At 42.2% G+C, this 15797-nt stretch overlaps 2 protein-coding genes across 2 annotated transcripts in view; one reads left to right on the top strand and one right to left on the bottom strand.

The window, feature by feature from the left end:
- Window positions 1-471: 471 nt before the first annotated feature.
- LOC138357528 (ras GTPase-activating protein raskol-like) overlaps window positions 472-15797 on the bottom strand; it is a 28640-nt gene continuing 13314 nt past the window's right edge. The window contains 2 exon segments of the mRNA XM_069314396.1: window positions 472-2242; window positions 11351-11580. Of these exon segments, the coding sequence (XP_069170497.1) occupies window positions 11395-11580 (186 nt within the window). The 3' untranslated portion in view covers window positions 472-2242; window positions 11351-11394.
- LOC138357407 (uncharacterized) lies at window positions 2078-15692 on the top strand. Its single transcript, XM_069314234.1, has 2 exons — window positions 2078-2216; window positions 11863-15692. The coding sequence occupies exon 2, from the start codon at window positions 13596-13598 to the stop codon at window positions 15531-15533; it is 1938 nt and encodes a 645-aa protein (XP_069170335.1). The 5' UTR covers window positions 2078-2216; window positions 11863-13595; the 3' UTR covers window positions 15534-15692.

Raw genomic sequence — 15797 nt, 5'->3', positions numbered from 1 at the left:
ATTTGTCGAAGGTTTTTGCAAAATCTGTGTAAATTACATCAGCATTTTGTTTGTCTTCCATGACATCTAATGCCATGTCACAGTGGTCCAGCAACTGTGACAGGCAAGAGCGCCCTGTTCTGAAACCATGTTGTCCAGGGTCCTGGAGATGCTGCGATTCCATGTATTTTGTGATCTTACTTACAACAACAATACAATACAATACAATTTTATTTAGGTAAGGTACATACATACAATAAATATTTACAAGGATTGTTTGACTTATAGGTAGAGCTAGTACATACAATGCCTAAAGCCACTTCTTGGCACTCAAAGATTTTTTATGATGTGTGATACTAGTGCTATCAGTCTGTAATTGTTTTTTTGTGAAATTAAATCACTAATTTTATGGGGGTACTAGAAAATTGTCATATTTAGGTTTGAAATGACTTTTCTTCAGTTCTGACTGGAAAGTATAAAATAAACATGAAATTAGCACAGATTTATTTTCACACCTTTATTTACAGGATAACCTAAGTCATGTCTAAATGAGACAACATAATGTGCACGAGGATCATGAAACAGGTACCAAACAGTGTACATAATTTATAAAATTTACATTATATACATTTTACAGAACTGTCTTCTGTCATTCAAATAGTAAATCAAATAAATACACTCTGAAACAAATAAGAGTACATCTGCCATATACAAGACATAATTAACACTTTGGAATGGGCTAATGCATACTCATGGCATCAGGGGCATTGACAATAGTAATTGCCATGTACTGCCTCAATCCATGACATAATGATTTGCTATTATGACTTGAAATATAGTTTCAGTATTTTGTAAAGCCCTTGATGTGACATAGTTGAACTGCTACCAATAATAAAAATTATATATCTATATCCAAACATATAAATGTGAATCTTTGGTTAGAAATGCCTCCCATAATGAGGCAATGATTATATTACTGTATAAAGGTATAGACAACAAAACAAATAATGGGAAGGTATGAGGTGAAGTTGATATATCAATAGAAAATATCAGCCTTGCATGATATTTGTGCACAGGAAAAATAGTGAACAAGGCAAAATATGGGTAACCACACAGAATGGAATTGGTCAAATCCATCGGGAGGGGACAAGATCTCGTGGAACTAGAGACAGCTACATTTGTTTTTTCTTTGAAAATGCCTGCAGAGTTAGCATCTTATTTTTTTTTAATTCATTGTTTTCCCAATTCTCTTAATTTTTGGGTACCATTCTCTGTGATGACGTTAATAATAATACCAACATTAAGGCAGCATTGGCTATGGGACTTGGTAACTGATACATACCAAAGAAATGCACCAGCTCCTGGATCGTGCAGGTCCTGAATAGCTGGTTGAGAAACTAGTTGTCCAGACTAATACATATTTACATATATTTACCAATGTTAAATTTAGTATTCTGGATAACAAACTACAAAGCCAGCTCCTGCACAATTTCAGATCTGGTATAGCACTCTTTTTAAAAGTAATGGTTCTCTTTTAATACAAGAAAGTAAGTTTCATGCTGTAAAGCCTTATGACTTGTCTGGTCTTATTAGCTTAAAATAAATTGAGATGAATGAAGTCAAATTGAAATTTATAAACTTTAATAACTATTCAAATAATTCAACATATACATAATATAGCTTATATAGCTTTACTGACTTTCCTACATAATCTAAGAAACTAGATGATGCACAGGGCTGAATACAAAACTAGAAAGGTCCACACAGCATACACAAGTTGAGGCAGCATGTGATGTGAAGGAAACGGGGGAACATTTATCGTCAGGAGACAAGTTTACAGCATTCACCATTATTCAGTGTCAGCAGTGGTGGACTGATACAAATAATATCTTGTGGGTATGCCAGTATAGTACACCTTATAATTGGTTAATATTTTCTGTACCCAGAACTAGTATTTTGTAAGATATTCCTTTTTATGTAAAATATAGGTATTCACTGTTAATGTAGTCCTATGTTTCCACTACAATATGACTGAGTCTTGGTGATCAACAGGATGTTTAATGGAGCTACTCTTTTCCAGGGTGTTCATTGGAACTAATCTTCGCGAGGATGTTCAATGCAGCTGATCTTCTCGAGGATATTCAATGCAGCTGATCTTCTCGGGGATGTTCAACAGGAGCTACTCTTGTAGTCACTTGTATCGGACAACTGACAAACTTCCTGAGGCCCCAGCTGCTGTGAGTTCACTTGTTCTCTTAGTTTCCTGCAAAAGAAATTGTCTTGAAAGATTTTACAAATGTCTCGAGCATAACAGATATTTGAGTAGATTAACAATTTTATTATTCAGTTAGTGTGGGAGGGAGAAAAAATTGAGGGAAAGTTAGTGAGGGAGGAATTAAATGTTTGCCAACATAATACAGCTGTACAGTATTTGGGAAACATCACAAGACATGAGTGCTGCTTAAAAATAAACAAGTTCTTGACCAATATTTTGTCAACCATTTTCCCTTTATTTGTTGCCTGGTTGTCCCCTCAAAAGTTCCCATTCTTCAGGGGCTACCATAACACATTACAAGGATTCTATATCTTCAAGTTGGGTTAGATAAGCGAGCAGTTGCTACTTGCATATACAGTACAGTACACACACACACAAGATTGACTATTGGCTTAGCAAGTAAAGCACAGCAGCAGCAAAACTAGAGCGCTACAGAGAAAAATAGATTCAACATATTCACTGTAAAAGGCACTGAAATGAGAGAAATTCTCCTCCCAACTGCCCCCCCCCCCTCCAACAAAAACACTGAAATGTGAATATATATTGTTTTATCTACTTCCCAGAAAATTCAGATTTGCTTTTCAATCTCTTAAGATTACATTTTTGAACTATCCCACTTGGTGGCTCCTTGTCAAGACGATATCTACTGACCACTGGTTAGGAACTCTTCTACTGGGTGGCTTCTTTATACTTTGCTGCTGGTCATTGGTTCTAATTGCTTAGCATAGGCTATAGCATTTTGATTTGCTTCAACAAGTCTGTCTCCTGAACTGTTCGATTACCTAGAGTTATGCAGATGAAGTCACAATAATATTGCTGACGAATGTTGACCAAACCACACACTAGAAATTGGAGACAACGACATTTCGGTCCATCCTGGACCATTATCAAGGAGATTGTCCTAAGAGTCGATTGATACCTAGAGTTATCTTCCTTGCTCCTGGTTCAGGTTACTATCTGCTCTGGAGCTTTCCACTCGATTTGCAACTTGTTGGCTCTACATGACGAAAATTGTTACTCTTATATGTGTGTGTGTGTGTGTGTGCGTGTGTGTGTGTGTGTGTGTAGGGGCATGTTAAATAAAAATGTGAGTATGGACGGTGTAAATGGAGAGAGGTTAATAATATAATGAAAGGAAAGAATGTCAGTATGGAGTTAAGACGACAGGTACAACAGTATATTAGTCCTATCACTGACATATGGAAGTGAAACTTGTGCATGAATAAGGATGGGGGGGGGGGGGCATAGTGCTCAAGAGTACAAGCAGTAAAAATTAGGTTAACCACTGCACTGCTCTACATTAAAATATGACAAACCCCTGGTGCACAGAAAATAAATTCTTTCCAAAATAGTATTCTCTCTTCTTATATTGTTAAAATAGTCTTTGATCATGGGTAACTAAAAAAATAATGTATGTGACATACTTAAGCCATGATGGAGCTGGGAAATTTGAGCAAATTATGGGCGCTGAGCGATGGAGCGCTCAAGGCCCTTAGGCACCGCCACCCTGTGGGGCGGCAGTTGCAGTGAATATGATGTTTCACAATTATTTTGATGTTTCTCATTTGTTTCTTCTCTGGTGTTTTGCTGTAATATTCAAAAGTGTGTAATTTGTGGAATTTATATAGTTCAATGTGTGGAATATCGCTATGCTGAAAATTATGGGGCTCATATATGTGATATATGTAATATATTCTACGATCAATCAAACTGTTTTTGCTGTTATTACACTACATTGACACTACACTACATCTACCTTGATTCCAAGTAACTCGACCACCTTATTTGTAGAGTTAAAGAGCTCTGTGCATGCCAACGCTTTAATATACAGACCCACTCCTCCACTTGACCTAATTACTGTCACATCTATATAGATTATAATTTGGGATCCAGATTTCACTATCCATGTAGTCTTTTGTGTGGGTTTCTGTAAATGCACCAAATATTGAGTTTGATTCTATTAGAAGGCCATTTATGAACTTTATTTCTTGACTTTGATTTTAGACCTCATATGTTTGCAAATATGAATGATTTCCCATATTGCGGGTCACTTCTTGTGGGCTTTGGTAGTTCTCCCCCCTCTCAACCCATGTCCAGGGTGTATTGTTTTGGTAGTGGTTCGTCCAGTTTTGGTAGTAGTGCGGTTGTGTGGTGTAGTACCTGTGTGCTTCTTGTTGTTTTGTATTCCAGCCTTGTGGGTATCTCCCTTCCCCTCTATATATAACTATACACACGTTATATATAAGTATCTATATTTGTATTCACCATAGCGAACCACTAAGCTGGTATTGTGATTCCAGACAATAACATATTGTTTGGAGGGCCAAGTACCAAATCTATACAGTAAAATAACAACATACTGGAGTGAACGATATGGAAGAAAATGCAGAATAGAACCAGTGAAGAGCAGGAGTGCCATAGGCACAATCAGAGAACACTGTATAAAATTCAGAGGTCCGCGGTTGTTAACCACCCTCCCAGCGAGCATAAGAAATATTGCTGGAACAACTGTGGACATTTTCAAGAGGAAACTAGATTGTTTCCTCCAAGGAGTGCCGGACTAACCGGGCTGTGGTGGATATGTGGGCCTGCGGGCCGCTCCAAGCAACAGCCTAGTTGACCAAACTCTCGCAAGTCACGGGCCGGGCTTGGGGAGTAGAACAACTCCCAGAACCCCATCAACCAGGTATCGGGTAACATGTTGCCACATGCCAGCCAACAGACAACGCTATCCTCCCTCCCTCCCTCCCCAACACTACTACTACTCCCATATCGCTAATTCTCACCACAATCCTGGTCACTAAATCATGTAAGTGAATAATTTACCCATGTTTATTTTGTAATGGAACATCAGAAGTCATGTGAAGAATTTTAGATGGACGAAATAATGACAGTGTGCTGTGGCTAGCACTGTGAACATCTTGAACAGCATTTATTCACTGATATCTGAACATTGTACACAGTCTTTATCACAGTCAGACTCTTCTGTACTATTATCATGGCTAAATAATACCAGATACATATGTATTTGAACATTTTTAAGGCGATGCTGTGGTACAAGCTGAATAGCAATGCTGTTAGCTCATGATGCATGTGCCAGCCTTGGTTACTCACTCAGTACTGAGGCCTTCACACCCGGAAATGTTGCTCACGATTTTTTTGTATAAATGGTACCTCCAAAGGATACCTGATCAACCAGGCTGTGACTCATACGTCAGGCTGCGAGCAGCCGCGTCCAACAGCCTGGTTGATCAGTCCAGCAACCAGGAGGCCTGGTCGACGACCGGGCAGCGGGGACGCTAAGCCCCGGAAGCACCTCAAGGTAACCTCAAGGTATGGTTTCTGTTCAGGAGAGTCCTGAGGAAGCTGATGTGTGAACCCCATGTAGCCGCGGGAGTTATGAATGATATGCTATACCTATGAGATCCCTGAGGCACGTTGCGCACCACCCATTGAGAGCCTCAAGGCGCGTTACGCAGTGCAGTGGTTAAGAAAAGCAGATGGTGTATGTGGTATGGCTGTAGTAATGAAGTACTCTATTTGCGAGAGGTGATACAAGTGGAAAGGGAGAGTGACTGAAATATAGGTGCTACTATTATGTTAGTGGGATGCCAGAGAATCATTGACAAGGAGGGTGAACAAGGATTTAAAAAAGTCATACAGTAGCAGCAGACTACCAACATCTTGGAAGAATGCAACAATATATGCAGTGGCAGGGTGTGAAGGAAGAGATAGATAGGGGTACCGTACCAAGAATAAAAGATTTGTGGAGTTATGGAATCTCCTGGGGAAATTTCTACTGTGGCCACCTTGGGATAGAGTAAAGTGTCTAGGTAGACACTTTACTCCATCCTGGTAGAAACTATATTGTCTTAATTGGTAATTTGCTAAATAAATTTCAGCCTTCAATATTCCATTTAATTTCAAAGTTGCTGCCTCCACCTTTGGGAGTGACTGATCTGTAATTACCTCAGTGTAGTTATAGGATGAAAGCTACGCTTGTAGTGTCCGGTCTTCCTGGCACTGTCATATAACGCTTTGAAACTACTGTACTGATGGTTTTGACCTCTACAACATTCTCACTTTTTCCACTCGTCTAACACTGTTCCTGAAAGGGAATTTTCTTATATTTCTTCAGCAGCTTTGTTTAGTTAGCTTAAATCTATGACCATTTGAATTTCCAGGTCTAAAGAATTTTTCCTTATCAATTTTGTCGATTCCCATTACTACAATAATGGGAATTCAATTATGTTCATAGAACAATAAACAAATAGTTTTGCTGTTATTACATTCTATACACAGGTTATATATAAGTGTCTGCATGTTTTGTTCACCATAACGAACCACTAAGTTGGTATTGAGAGTCGAAAAGCAACGAGGAGTGACCGCCACACACCAGCCAGCCACTCGTTGCCACTCCCTCAACGCCTCACTCGCCCACTTTCTCCTCCCACAATCCTGTTTTATATTTTATTCACTATATACAGACATTATATATAAGTATCTACATGTTTTGTTCACCATAACTGTACAACTAAGCTGATATAGTTAGTTCAGGCACTAAGAGACGTCGCTACACAGTCAGCTGGCAGCTCCCTCACTCATTCAAGGTCACACACACTAAACTTTCTCCCCGAACAATACCGTTTGTGGTGTTATTACACTATATACAGACATTATATATAAGTATGTATATGTTTTGTTCACCATAACTGTACAACTAAGCTGATATAGTTAGTTCAGGCACTAAGAGTTGTCGCTACACACAGCTGGCGGCTCCCTCACTCATTCAAAGTCACACGCACTAAACTTTGTCCCCCAACAAAACTCTGTGTGCAGTGTTATTACACTATATACACACATTATATATAAGTATCAACATGTTGTATGCACCGTAACTGTACACCTAAGCTTGTAGGGTGCCCAAAGAGCATAGTGGCCACCCTCTACACAGCCAGACAAATCATGCAGACGACTTCACCTTTGTCACCCAAATGTATCCTCCCATCATAATCCTTTTGCTGTTATTACACTAATACACACATTATATATAAGTATCTACATTTGTGTTTACCATAGAGAATCAATAAGCTGGTATGGTGAATGCAGACAATAACAGGTGGACCAAAGAGCCAGAGCTCAACCCTCGCAAACACAACTAGGTGAGTACAACTAGGCAAGTACACAGTCGGTAAACGATGCAATCTCCCTCCGTCCCTCAGCATCACTCCTCCCACAGTACTGTGGCTCTCACACCGGAAAATATTGCCCACGGTTTAAAAAAAAATGGCGTCTGTTTACAAGAGCCCTGAGGAAGCTAATGTGAACCCCGTGTAGCCGTGGGTCATTTGAATCGTGCCTGACACCCTGTGGTGTATATATATATATGCCATGCGCACCGTGGGACATTTTACTCATATGCCATGCGCAGTTTAAGGGTTAAATTCCATTTGCCAAGTGGCGCTGTAGACACTTTGTTCAGGTCTGCTAAAAGGGCATGACAATAGTTTAAGTTTCTCATCTTCCTTAGTATCTTAGCATCATCAGCAAACATGTTCATATAATTCTGTGTTCCTTTTTTTAGGTTGTTTATGTAGATGCTGAACATTACGATAATAAAAGAACTAAACCCTGTAGTACAGTACTCCATTTGTGAGAAATGACATTACTCCAGTCCGACACATTGCCTCTGTTTACTGCCTTCATTTTCTGTCGGTTAGAAAAATTTTTGTCCCTGTTAGAAGCCTCCCTGTCACTCCTTGAATATGTTCCAGTTTCCAGAACAGTCTTTAATGTGTGATTGTCATTTTTTTTTTTTTTTTTTTAAGGTCCAGATAAATGCGGTCAACACAACCCTCTCTTTCCTGTAAAATCTCTGTGGCTATCATAGAAATTAAGTAGATCATTACACAGAATCTTCCAGATCAAAAACCATACTGTTATATAATTTTTCTGTGTTCTACCCTTTTGGTTTTAATTATTTTTCCAATATTCTGACTACACTTGTAGTAGGCAGGTCTATAATTAAGAGGGTCTTCCCTTCTGCCAATTTTGTAGATTGGTACCATGTTAACCTTTTTCTATATATCAGATATATCTATATATCTGCCAGGAATCCTGTACACAGATGACTAAAAAATCAATTGAAGTGGTATGCTGCACTCGTGTGCATGCTCTCGGAACCCATGGTGAAACTCCATCTCGGCCAACTGCTTTGTTCCTAATTCCTTGACATTTTTTTCCACTTCATCTCTAAACATCTGTGTGTGTTCTGTTGTCTGGAAGTTTTATTGTGTCTGTTTCTCTGAAAATTTAATTTTGCACAAACACACTTTGGAACTGTGTGCGCGCATTTAATGTTTCACTCATTTCCTTTTCATTTTCAGTGAATCTATTTCATATTTTCAACCTCTGAATTTTTTCCTGTTCCTGCAATTTGCTTTTAATGAATTTATAGAATAGGCCTAGTTCTGTTTTACATTTGGTTTGCAATCCCTTCCTCAATTTATTTGTCACTTCTCACTATTGTGTAGCTGTTTCTTCTTTGTACTGCTGGTATGTTTGAGGGTTTAGCCTCTTGCTATATTGATTCCATTTATGTCTAGTCTCTGGTCCTCTTGCAATTTCTGCTGAACCTCTGTTTCCTAGTTCTGTATCTCGTGTAAATTTTGTTTGTGCCTTAATCATACATTTCACAAAACTTGACATACATTTATTTACTTCCTTGTCTAACGGCAAGTCTTTCCAGTCAAATTCATTAAAGTACTTTCTAAGTTTTTCAGTGACCTCTCCTGAAATAGTTTTTCAACTTCATTCTCTTCTAGATTATAATGCATTGCATACTTTATTTCCAAAAGGACATAGTTCTGCCTAAGGGGAAAAGGTACTGAATGTCAAATCTGTTTCCTTTCCTAGTGAATATCAAATCCAACATTGCAGGAACCTTCCCTTCCCTTGTTCCCATAACTTGTTTAATGTGTTGATACATGTCTCCAGAATGAGGTTTACTAATCTACCAGTCCAAAAATCCTCTGTTCTTGCTTTATAGGCCTCCCAGTCTATGGACCTCAACTTGAAATCCATGAGTGGCAAGTCATAATCTGTCTTTATCCACTCTTACTATAATCTCTCTTGATCATTATGAGACCCTCTCGTTTGTTGTCCAGCTCCTCCTTTGTCCATGTGCTGGATGCTGGCGGTCTGTAGGCATTTATGTTTATCAGCTGAATTATAAACCTCCAGTGCCATTATGTCAACTTCTCATAGGTTGGCAATCATTAATTTGTTTACCTATAGATGTTCTTTAACCAGCACGGCAATGCCTCCACCTTCCCTACCTTTTCTATCCCGTCTCCAAATTGAGAAGTCCCTTGGAAATACAACCTCATTTAAAATACAGTATAATCGAGTTTCGTCTCTGTTAGTGCAACAATCTCTGTTAATTGACAACAATGCCAATGTCTGTGACATCTTCAGTTTTATTATATCACTTAGCTCCAGTGTTTATTCTTACACCATCATACAATTTTATTGTATATACAATTTTCAGGAACATGTTCCCTGTCCCCTTGTTCATCACTCCCCCTCTAATGATTTTGTTGGTTTGCCTTTTTGTACCTATCTGCTTGAAGGAAAAAAAAAAGATTACTTCTTCGTTCCTGCTTTCATTTAGACATTTTGCTTCAGCGGTGTTAAGTTCAGTTTCTCTGTCTTCCTTTGAAAGATCTCTCCTTAATGACCATAATTTCTCCTCCTTATCACTTTGTAATTTCCTAACATTCCTAAGTCCTGTACTTCTTCCATCTGCTTAGGTCCATTTAGGGTTATCCTCAATGGTTTATCTTTCCCTTTTTCGTACCTGCCAATCCTCCTGTAGTCGCAGACATTATCTTAGGTTGTAAAACCTTCCACTAGCCCAACAATTTTATCTATTATTGTTTCATCGGTGACTCTTTCTGACCTAGATGTTGTTTCCTTTTCTTTGCAACCAAAAATTATTAGGGACTTCGATCAACTTTGTTTTGCACCAGTTTCAGGTTTGATGCCTATTCCTTTCTAACTTGCCTAATGTCTTTGCTTTCTGGCTGCTACAGTTTCTGGCTACCTTTACCACTTCTATTATTTCTTCCTCCCTGGCCACTTGTGCATAGGTAAGTTGCGTATCATTGCACTATTCTATTCCCCCTGGAACTTCCGCCATCTGTACTGACAAAAGCTTACCATTACAGTGAAGGTGTAAAGTTTATAAAACCTTGGTATATCCTTAGGTAAAGGGGTTGTAACAATATACTGAAGCTTTCCTCTTACTTTCTGTTAGAGAAAGGAGGCACTTCCCAGATGGGATATTGCAAAAGCCACCCCATGACCTACGTCTTCTTGGCCAGGCGGTTGGTTTCTGCTACCCGATACAGTTCTGCAGCTGGCTTACTGTAGCTGTTGATTCAGACAATTTGAAAGGTTCACTATTTGGCTGGAAAGACTACCTGCACTGACTGCATGTTGGCTTACTTTGGGTTAGTAGATTAATATTTCAAGAAGCAACCAAGTGTACTGCTCAGAAATGCACTTCATATGCACCCAAAAGCTTGATTTCTATCAGTTTAATATAAATAAAAAGTCAGCATTAAAGACCTACACATACACAAAACATGCAAGCACCAGTCTCTTGTACCAGAGTCCCAGTAGAAAACAGAGTACAGTACTTCATTTGAAGTGTGCTACACATATGCCATGCTTTTTGAACTTGGCGATAAGCAACTAACATGAGCAAAATTTAGAAAGTGATTGTTGTTTACAACCTGCAATATTGGTAACAAGCAGTTGGAATGGAAAAAATTGAAATTTGTTTTAAATTAAAGTATATATTTGTGTTAAGCTTAATTTATACAAATTAACAGTACATACAGGTACAGTATTTTCAAATTTAACTTCTTACTGGAAAAAAAAATTATCGGTACTTGTGCTATATCCAATCGGGTTGAAAATGGATCTTTGAGAATTGCTCCCAAATCATTTTTAGACTGGCATGAAAAGAAATTCCAAACTACATAGGAATAAGTGAGCCATGCTTTCAAAGCAACAATTAGCAATGCCTACTGGTGAGTTAATGAAGTCTTGGGAACTCTGCGTTGTGGGTTGACTTACAACTCTCTGATCTGCTCGAGAGCCATAAGAAGTTGTGTATTCGTGCGATCCAGTGCATTGATTCTGTCTTCCTGTGCTTGAATTACTGCATCCTTTTCTGACATTAGTTCTGTCATTTTCATTTGCTCTTTTCGAAACTGCTCTTGTAGCCTGGAATAAGGAAAACTACTTGTTACATTTCTCATTTTTATGATTTATAATAGTAATATATGGTTATACATCTGGAAATAGGACTGATTACTATGTGTGTGTGTGTGTGTGTGTGATACTGATGTGAGGAAATACTGTGTCCATGTATCATACAATTTAACTTAAGAAATAATAAATTTAGCATTACCATAGTGTAGTAAAACTTCATTTTAACAAACTTTCATCTCATGGCCTCGCACTCAAGTGAGACTTTAACAAAGTTATTTAATATTTAAATTTATTTTAAAAATATTTTAATATTTTATTTTTTGCAGGTACATGAAGGCGCCGCCACCAACAGAGGCCTTGTCAGAGATCGGGCCTTGAACCCAGAACCATCGTAAGGCAGCCACCTTCACCTTCATTCTCTCCCCTTCCCCCCCCCCCCCCCCCCCCCCCTTGGGCTGGACGGTAGAGCGACGGTCTCGCTTCATGCAGGTCGTCATTCAATACCCCGACCGTCCAAGTGGTTGGGTTGTGTGGTTGGTTACCCAAATGTCGAGTACACAATGTGTCAACTTTGTGAAAGAGTAAACATGCACTCTAGAGCCGGTCGGCCGAGCGGACAGCACACTGGACTTGTGATCCTGTGGTCCTGGGTTCGATCCCAGGCGCCGGCGAGAAACAATGGGCAAAGTTTCTTTCACCCTATGCCCCTGTTACCTAGCAGTAAAATAGGTACCTGGGTGTTAGTCAGCTGTCACGGGCTGCTTCCTGGGGGTGGAGGCCTGGTCGAGGACCGGGCCGCGGGGACACTAAAGCCCCGAAATCATCTCAAGATAACCTCAAGATAACTCTCTTGAACATTATATTATAGAATGTCTCATACTGACTGACTTTTTGCCCTCCTGGGCTAAGGTTTGCTGAACTCTGTAATTACTAAGAGTACTGGAACACTTGATGATAATGGACTTGTAACTTGTACCCAAGATTGTTGTACTTGGGACTTGTACCCAAGATTGACCATGTATGAATTATACAATGTATGTGATGTAGCTATATAACCTGAGCTTGTAAAAGCACCTTAATCACCTTCAGTGATTAAGTGCTTAATTGCACACTAGTTTCTCTATCAGCTATCTCACCCTGTCAGAGTAAGAGAGACAAATGTATGTGAATTCATGTGTGTGTATAAAGTATATATGGAAGCTGATCAGAATTACATTTCACCTTTGTAAATGCACATTAATGACACTATGTAAAAGACACATCGAATACTTTATGTAAGGCAGACGTAACTCTGTATGTATTTATGTAACAGTATGTTGGTTAGCTTAGCATTTTAAAAGCACCGAATCACCTGTGGTTGATTGTTCAATAAACCCCTGAACTATATGTTTAACAAATCTCTAACCCTGTCCATGGAGGACAGAAGAAATTGTATACTGGTTAGTATTGTAAATGTGTGGCCACGACTGTGGTAGGGGGAAAAAAAAAAAAGTGGTTGGGCACCATTCATTTCCCCTCGTCTTCCCCCTCCCCGCTCAGCTCGTTGTCGCCGTGTGGGGGCTTAGTGGGCGGCTGCCGGAGTGTGATGCTCCTTGGGACAGTCCTCTGTCCTTTTCTAGCCTTGTGCTCCTGCTGCCGTCCTCTCCAATTCTGCTGAGCATCTTTTCCTTTTCCTTCTGTTTCGTTTTTCTCCCCCCTCTTCTCCTATCTGCTTGCCGTTTCCTACCGACCTTTTGCTCGTTCTGGTTCTTCCCTTGGACTTCTTCTATTTTGCCGCCCGGGTGCTTGAGGAGGCATACTCATGCACCCGTAGAACTGCAGTACCCGACGTCGAGAGCGAGGGGAACCTTTTATTGTCAATCCCCACTTCGTCACTGAACCCGATCTCGACGGACTGTCGGTTTCTTAAGGTGGCGTTTGTGGGGCGTATACTCGCGACGCACCCCTAGGAGGCCCCGACAAGATCGGCGATAGCTTCTTGTTGGGTGTCCTGCCTCTAATTGTGGCTCCATGGTGGGTGTGGGGGCACATTCGTGAGTGAATCCTTTCTTTCGTCAAGATGATTACCCCTGCTTCGGCTTCTTCTGGTTTACCTTCTCAGGCTCGTGGGGTGGGCGACCAAGCCCCCGAGTCGGTCCGTATTGGAAGACCGGGCTCTGTAGCCTCCGCTGCATTGGGCCCCGACCTTGCTCCTCCTTTGGCCTCTCTGACTCCTTCCTCTGGCTCCCCTCCCTCCTCTGTGGTTGGGTCGAGCCCCGAGCCCCCAGTGGTGACTACCTCGTCCCCTGGCGCGGCTCCTTCTCTAGTTGTAACTACTGCGCCTTTTAACCCCTCTCTCTCTGGGGGTTCTCACCGCCGTCCTCGTCACAGCCGCCCTCGCTCGTTTCCTTCCAGTTCTGCTACCTATCAAGCCTTGTTTGGTCCCGCTTCGTGGGCCAAATATTTTGATCTCCTCCCTCTTGATTCTGCGCCTCCTGACGATTTCTCCCTCCATCGACATCTCATTGATTCCGTGGATGCCTCCATTACTTTCAACCCCACTCGTCTCGGTACACGTGTCGTTGCTGCTCCTTCTCAGGATGCTGCTTCCCGCTTGGCTGCCTTATCCTGCCTTGGCGAGACCCCCGTTCGGGTCTCGAAGAACATTCAGTTGAATGCCAGTGTTGGCACTATTTTGCTCCCGCCCCATGTTGCGACCGGTGTTCGGGACCTGCGCGACTGCCACGACGATATTCGACATATCCTCACTGCCCAAGGCCACTCTATTCTCCAGGTGGACACGTTTACTCGTCCCCCTCGTGGTAGTCGCCGTCAACCCCTCCGGGTTGTGAAGATTACCTTTGATGGTAGGACCCTTCCACCCTCTGTCATTCTTGCTGGTGCCAGGTGCTCTGTCCAGGAGTACATTCCTTCTCCTCGGCTCTGCAACAAGTGCTGGAGGTTTGGGCATGGTGCCCTCCGCTGCTCCGGGACTGTCTCTCTCTGTCCTTTGTGTGGTGGCGAAGGTCACTCTAAGTCGGAGTGCACTTCTCCCCAGGCTCGTTGCCTCAACTGCGGTGAGGCCCATCCTACCTTCTCCCGTGCGTGTGTCCATTACAAGCTTGAGGCAGCGGTCCTCAACTTGAAGCACCGGGAGCGTTTATCTTTTCCTGAGGCGAGGCGCCAGGTTCGCCGGCTCCCGCCTTATGCTAATGTCTCTTATGCTCGCGTGTTGCGCTCTTCCTCTCCTCGTCCTTCCCGCCTTCCTCAGACTCACAACCGTTTCCGGGCCTTGGACCCTGATGCGCCCACTGCCCCCTCCTCTGTCCCTTTGGGTTCTCTCCCGACGGATCCTCCTCCTGGTCCTCTGTCTGGGGTTCCCCTTCCTTCTACCCGGTCTGTCGTGTCTTCTGTGTCTTCTTCCTCGTCCCCCTCCGATCCTCCTTCCCATCCTCTTCCTCCATCTATCGGCTCTCCCCGCCGCCTGTCGGTGCGGGCGGATGTCCATCGCTCTCCTAACGGCCGTCGTGTGTGCTCTCGTTCGGCTTCTCCTGTTGAGACACTGGAATCCGTTGCCCGGTACGTAGTTGCTGGGACACCGGTCTCTTTAAGTCAGAAGCGTAAGCCTGGCTCCTCTCCTTCCTCTTCCCCGGCGGGTAAGAAGGCTTCGCTTTCTTCCTCAGCTCCTCCTTCTGGCTCTGTTGCTCCTTCCCCTCCCGTTTCAGTGCTTGCGCCCCCTGTTCCTGCTATGGAGGTTTCTTTGGCCCCTGCTTCCCTTTCGGTTGCTGCTCTTGCTGGGGTGCGCTCCTCTCTTTCTACTCCCCCTCTTCCTGCTGCTGTCCTTGACTGCTCCTCTCCGTTGTCTCCTCCTCCTCCTCCTCCTCCTCCTCCTCCTCCGGACCCTGCCCGCCCACCTCTGATCTGTTCTCCCGTTTCCTTCCCTCCGTCTTTGCTCAGTTTACCCATGCCCCCTAACCCTGACTTTGCTGACCCTGGTCCCGACCCTGATATTCTTTAACGTGCTCTGTTGGTCTTTCGCCTTTGTTTCTTCCTTGTTCTCTGTTTTTGTCCTTTCTCTTCTCGTCGTTGTCCATTCTTCAATGGAACGTTCGAGGTTATTACGCCAATTTCCTCGAACTCCAACTTCTGGTTTCGCGGTTTTCGCCCCTTTGTGTCTGTCTCCAGGAGCCAATGCTTGGTGCTCGTCCTGGTCGTTTTCGTGGCTATTCCTTTCTCTCCCCCCCCCCCAGCCATTGCTGGGGCTTCTAATTCTTCTGCTCTC

The sequence above is a fragment of the Procambarus clarkii genome, chromosome 78 (genome assembly GCF_040958095.1).
Source record: "Procambarus clarkii isolate CNS0578487 chromosome 78, FALCON_Pclarkii_2.0, whole genome shotgun sequence".
Classification (NCBI taxonomy): Eukaryota; Metazoa; Arthropoda; class Malacostraca; order Decapoda; family Cambaridae; genus Procambarus; species Procambarus clarkii.
Note: the sequence above shows the minus strand (reverse complement) of the source record. Positions and strands in the feature narration are given on the sequence as shown.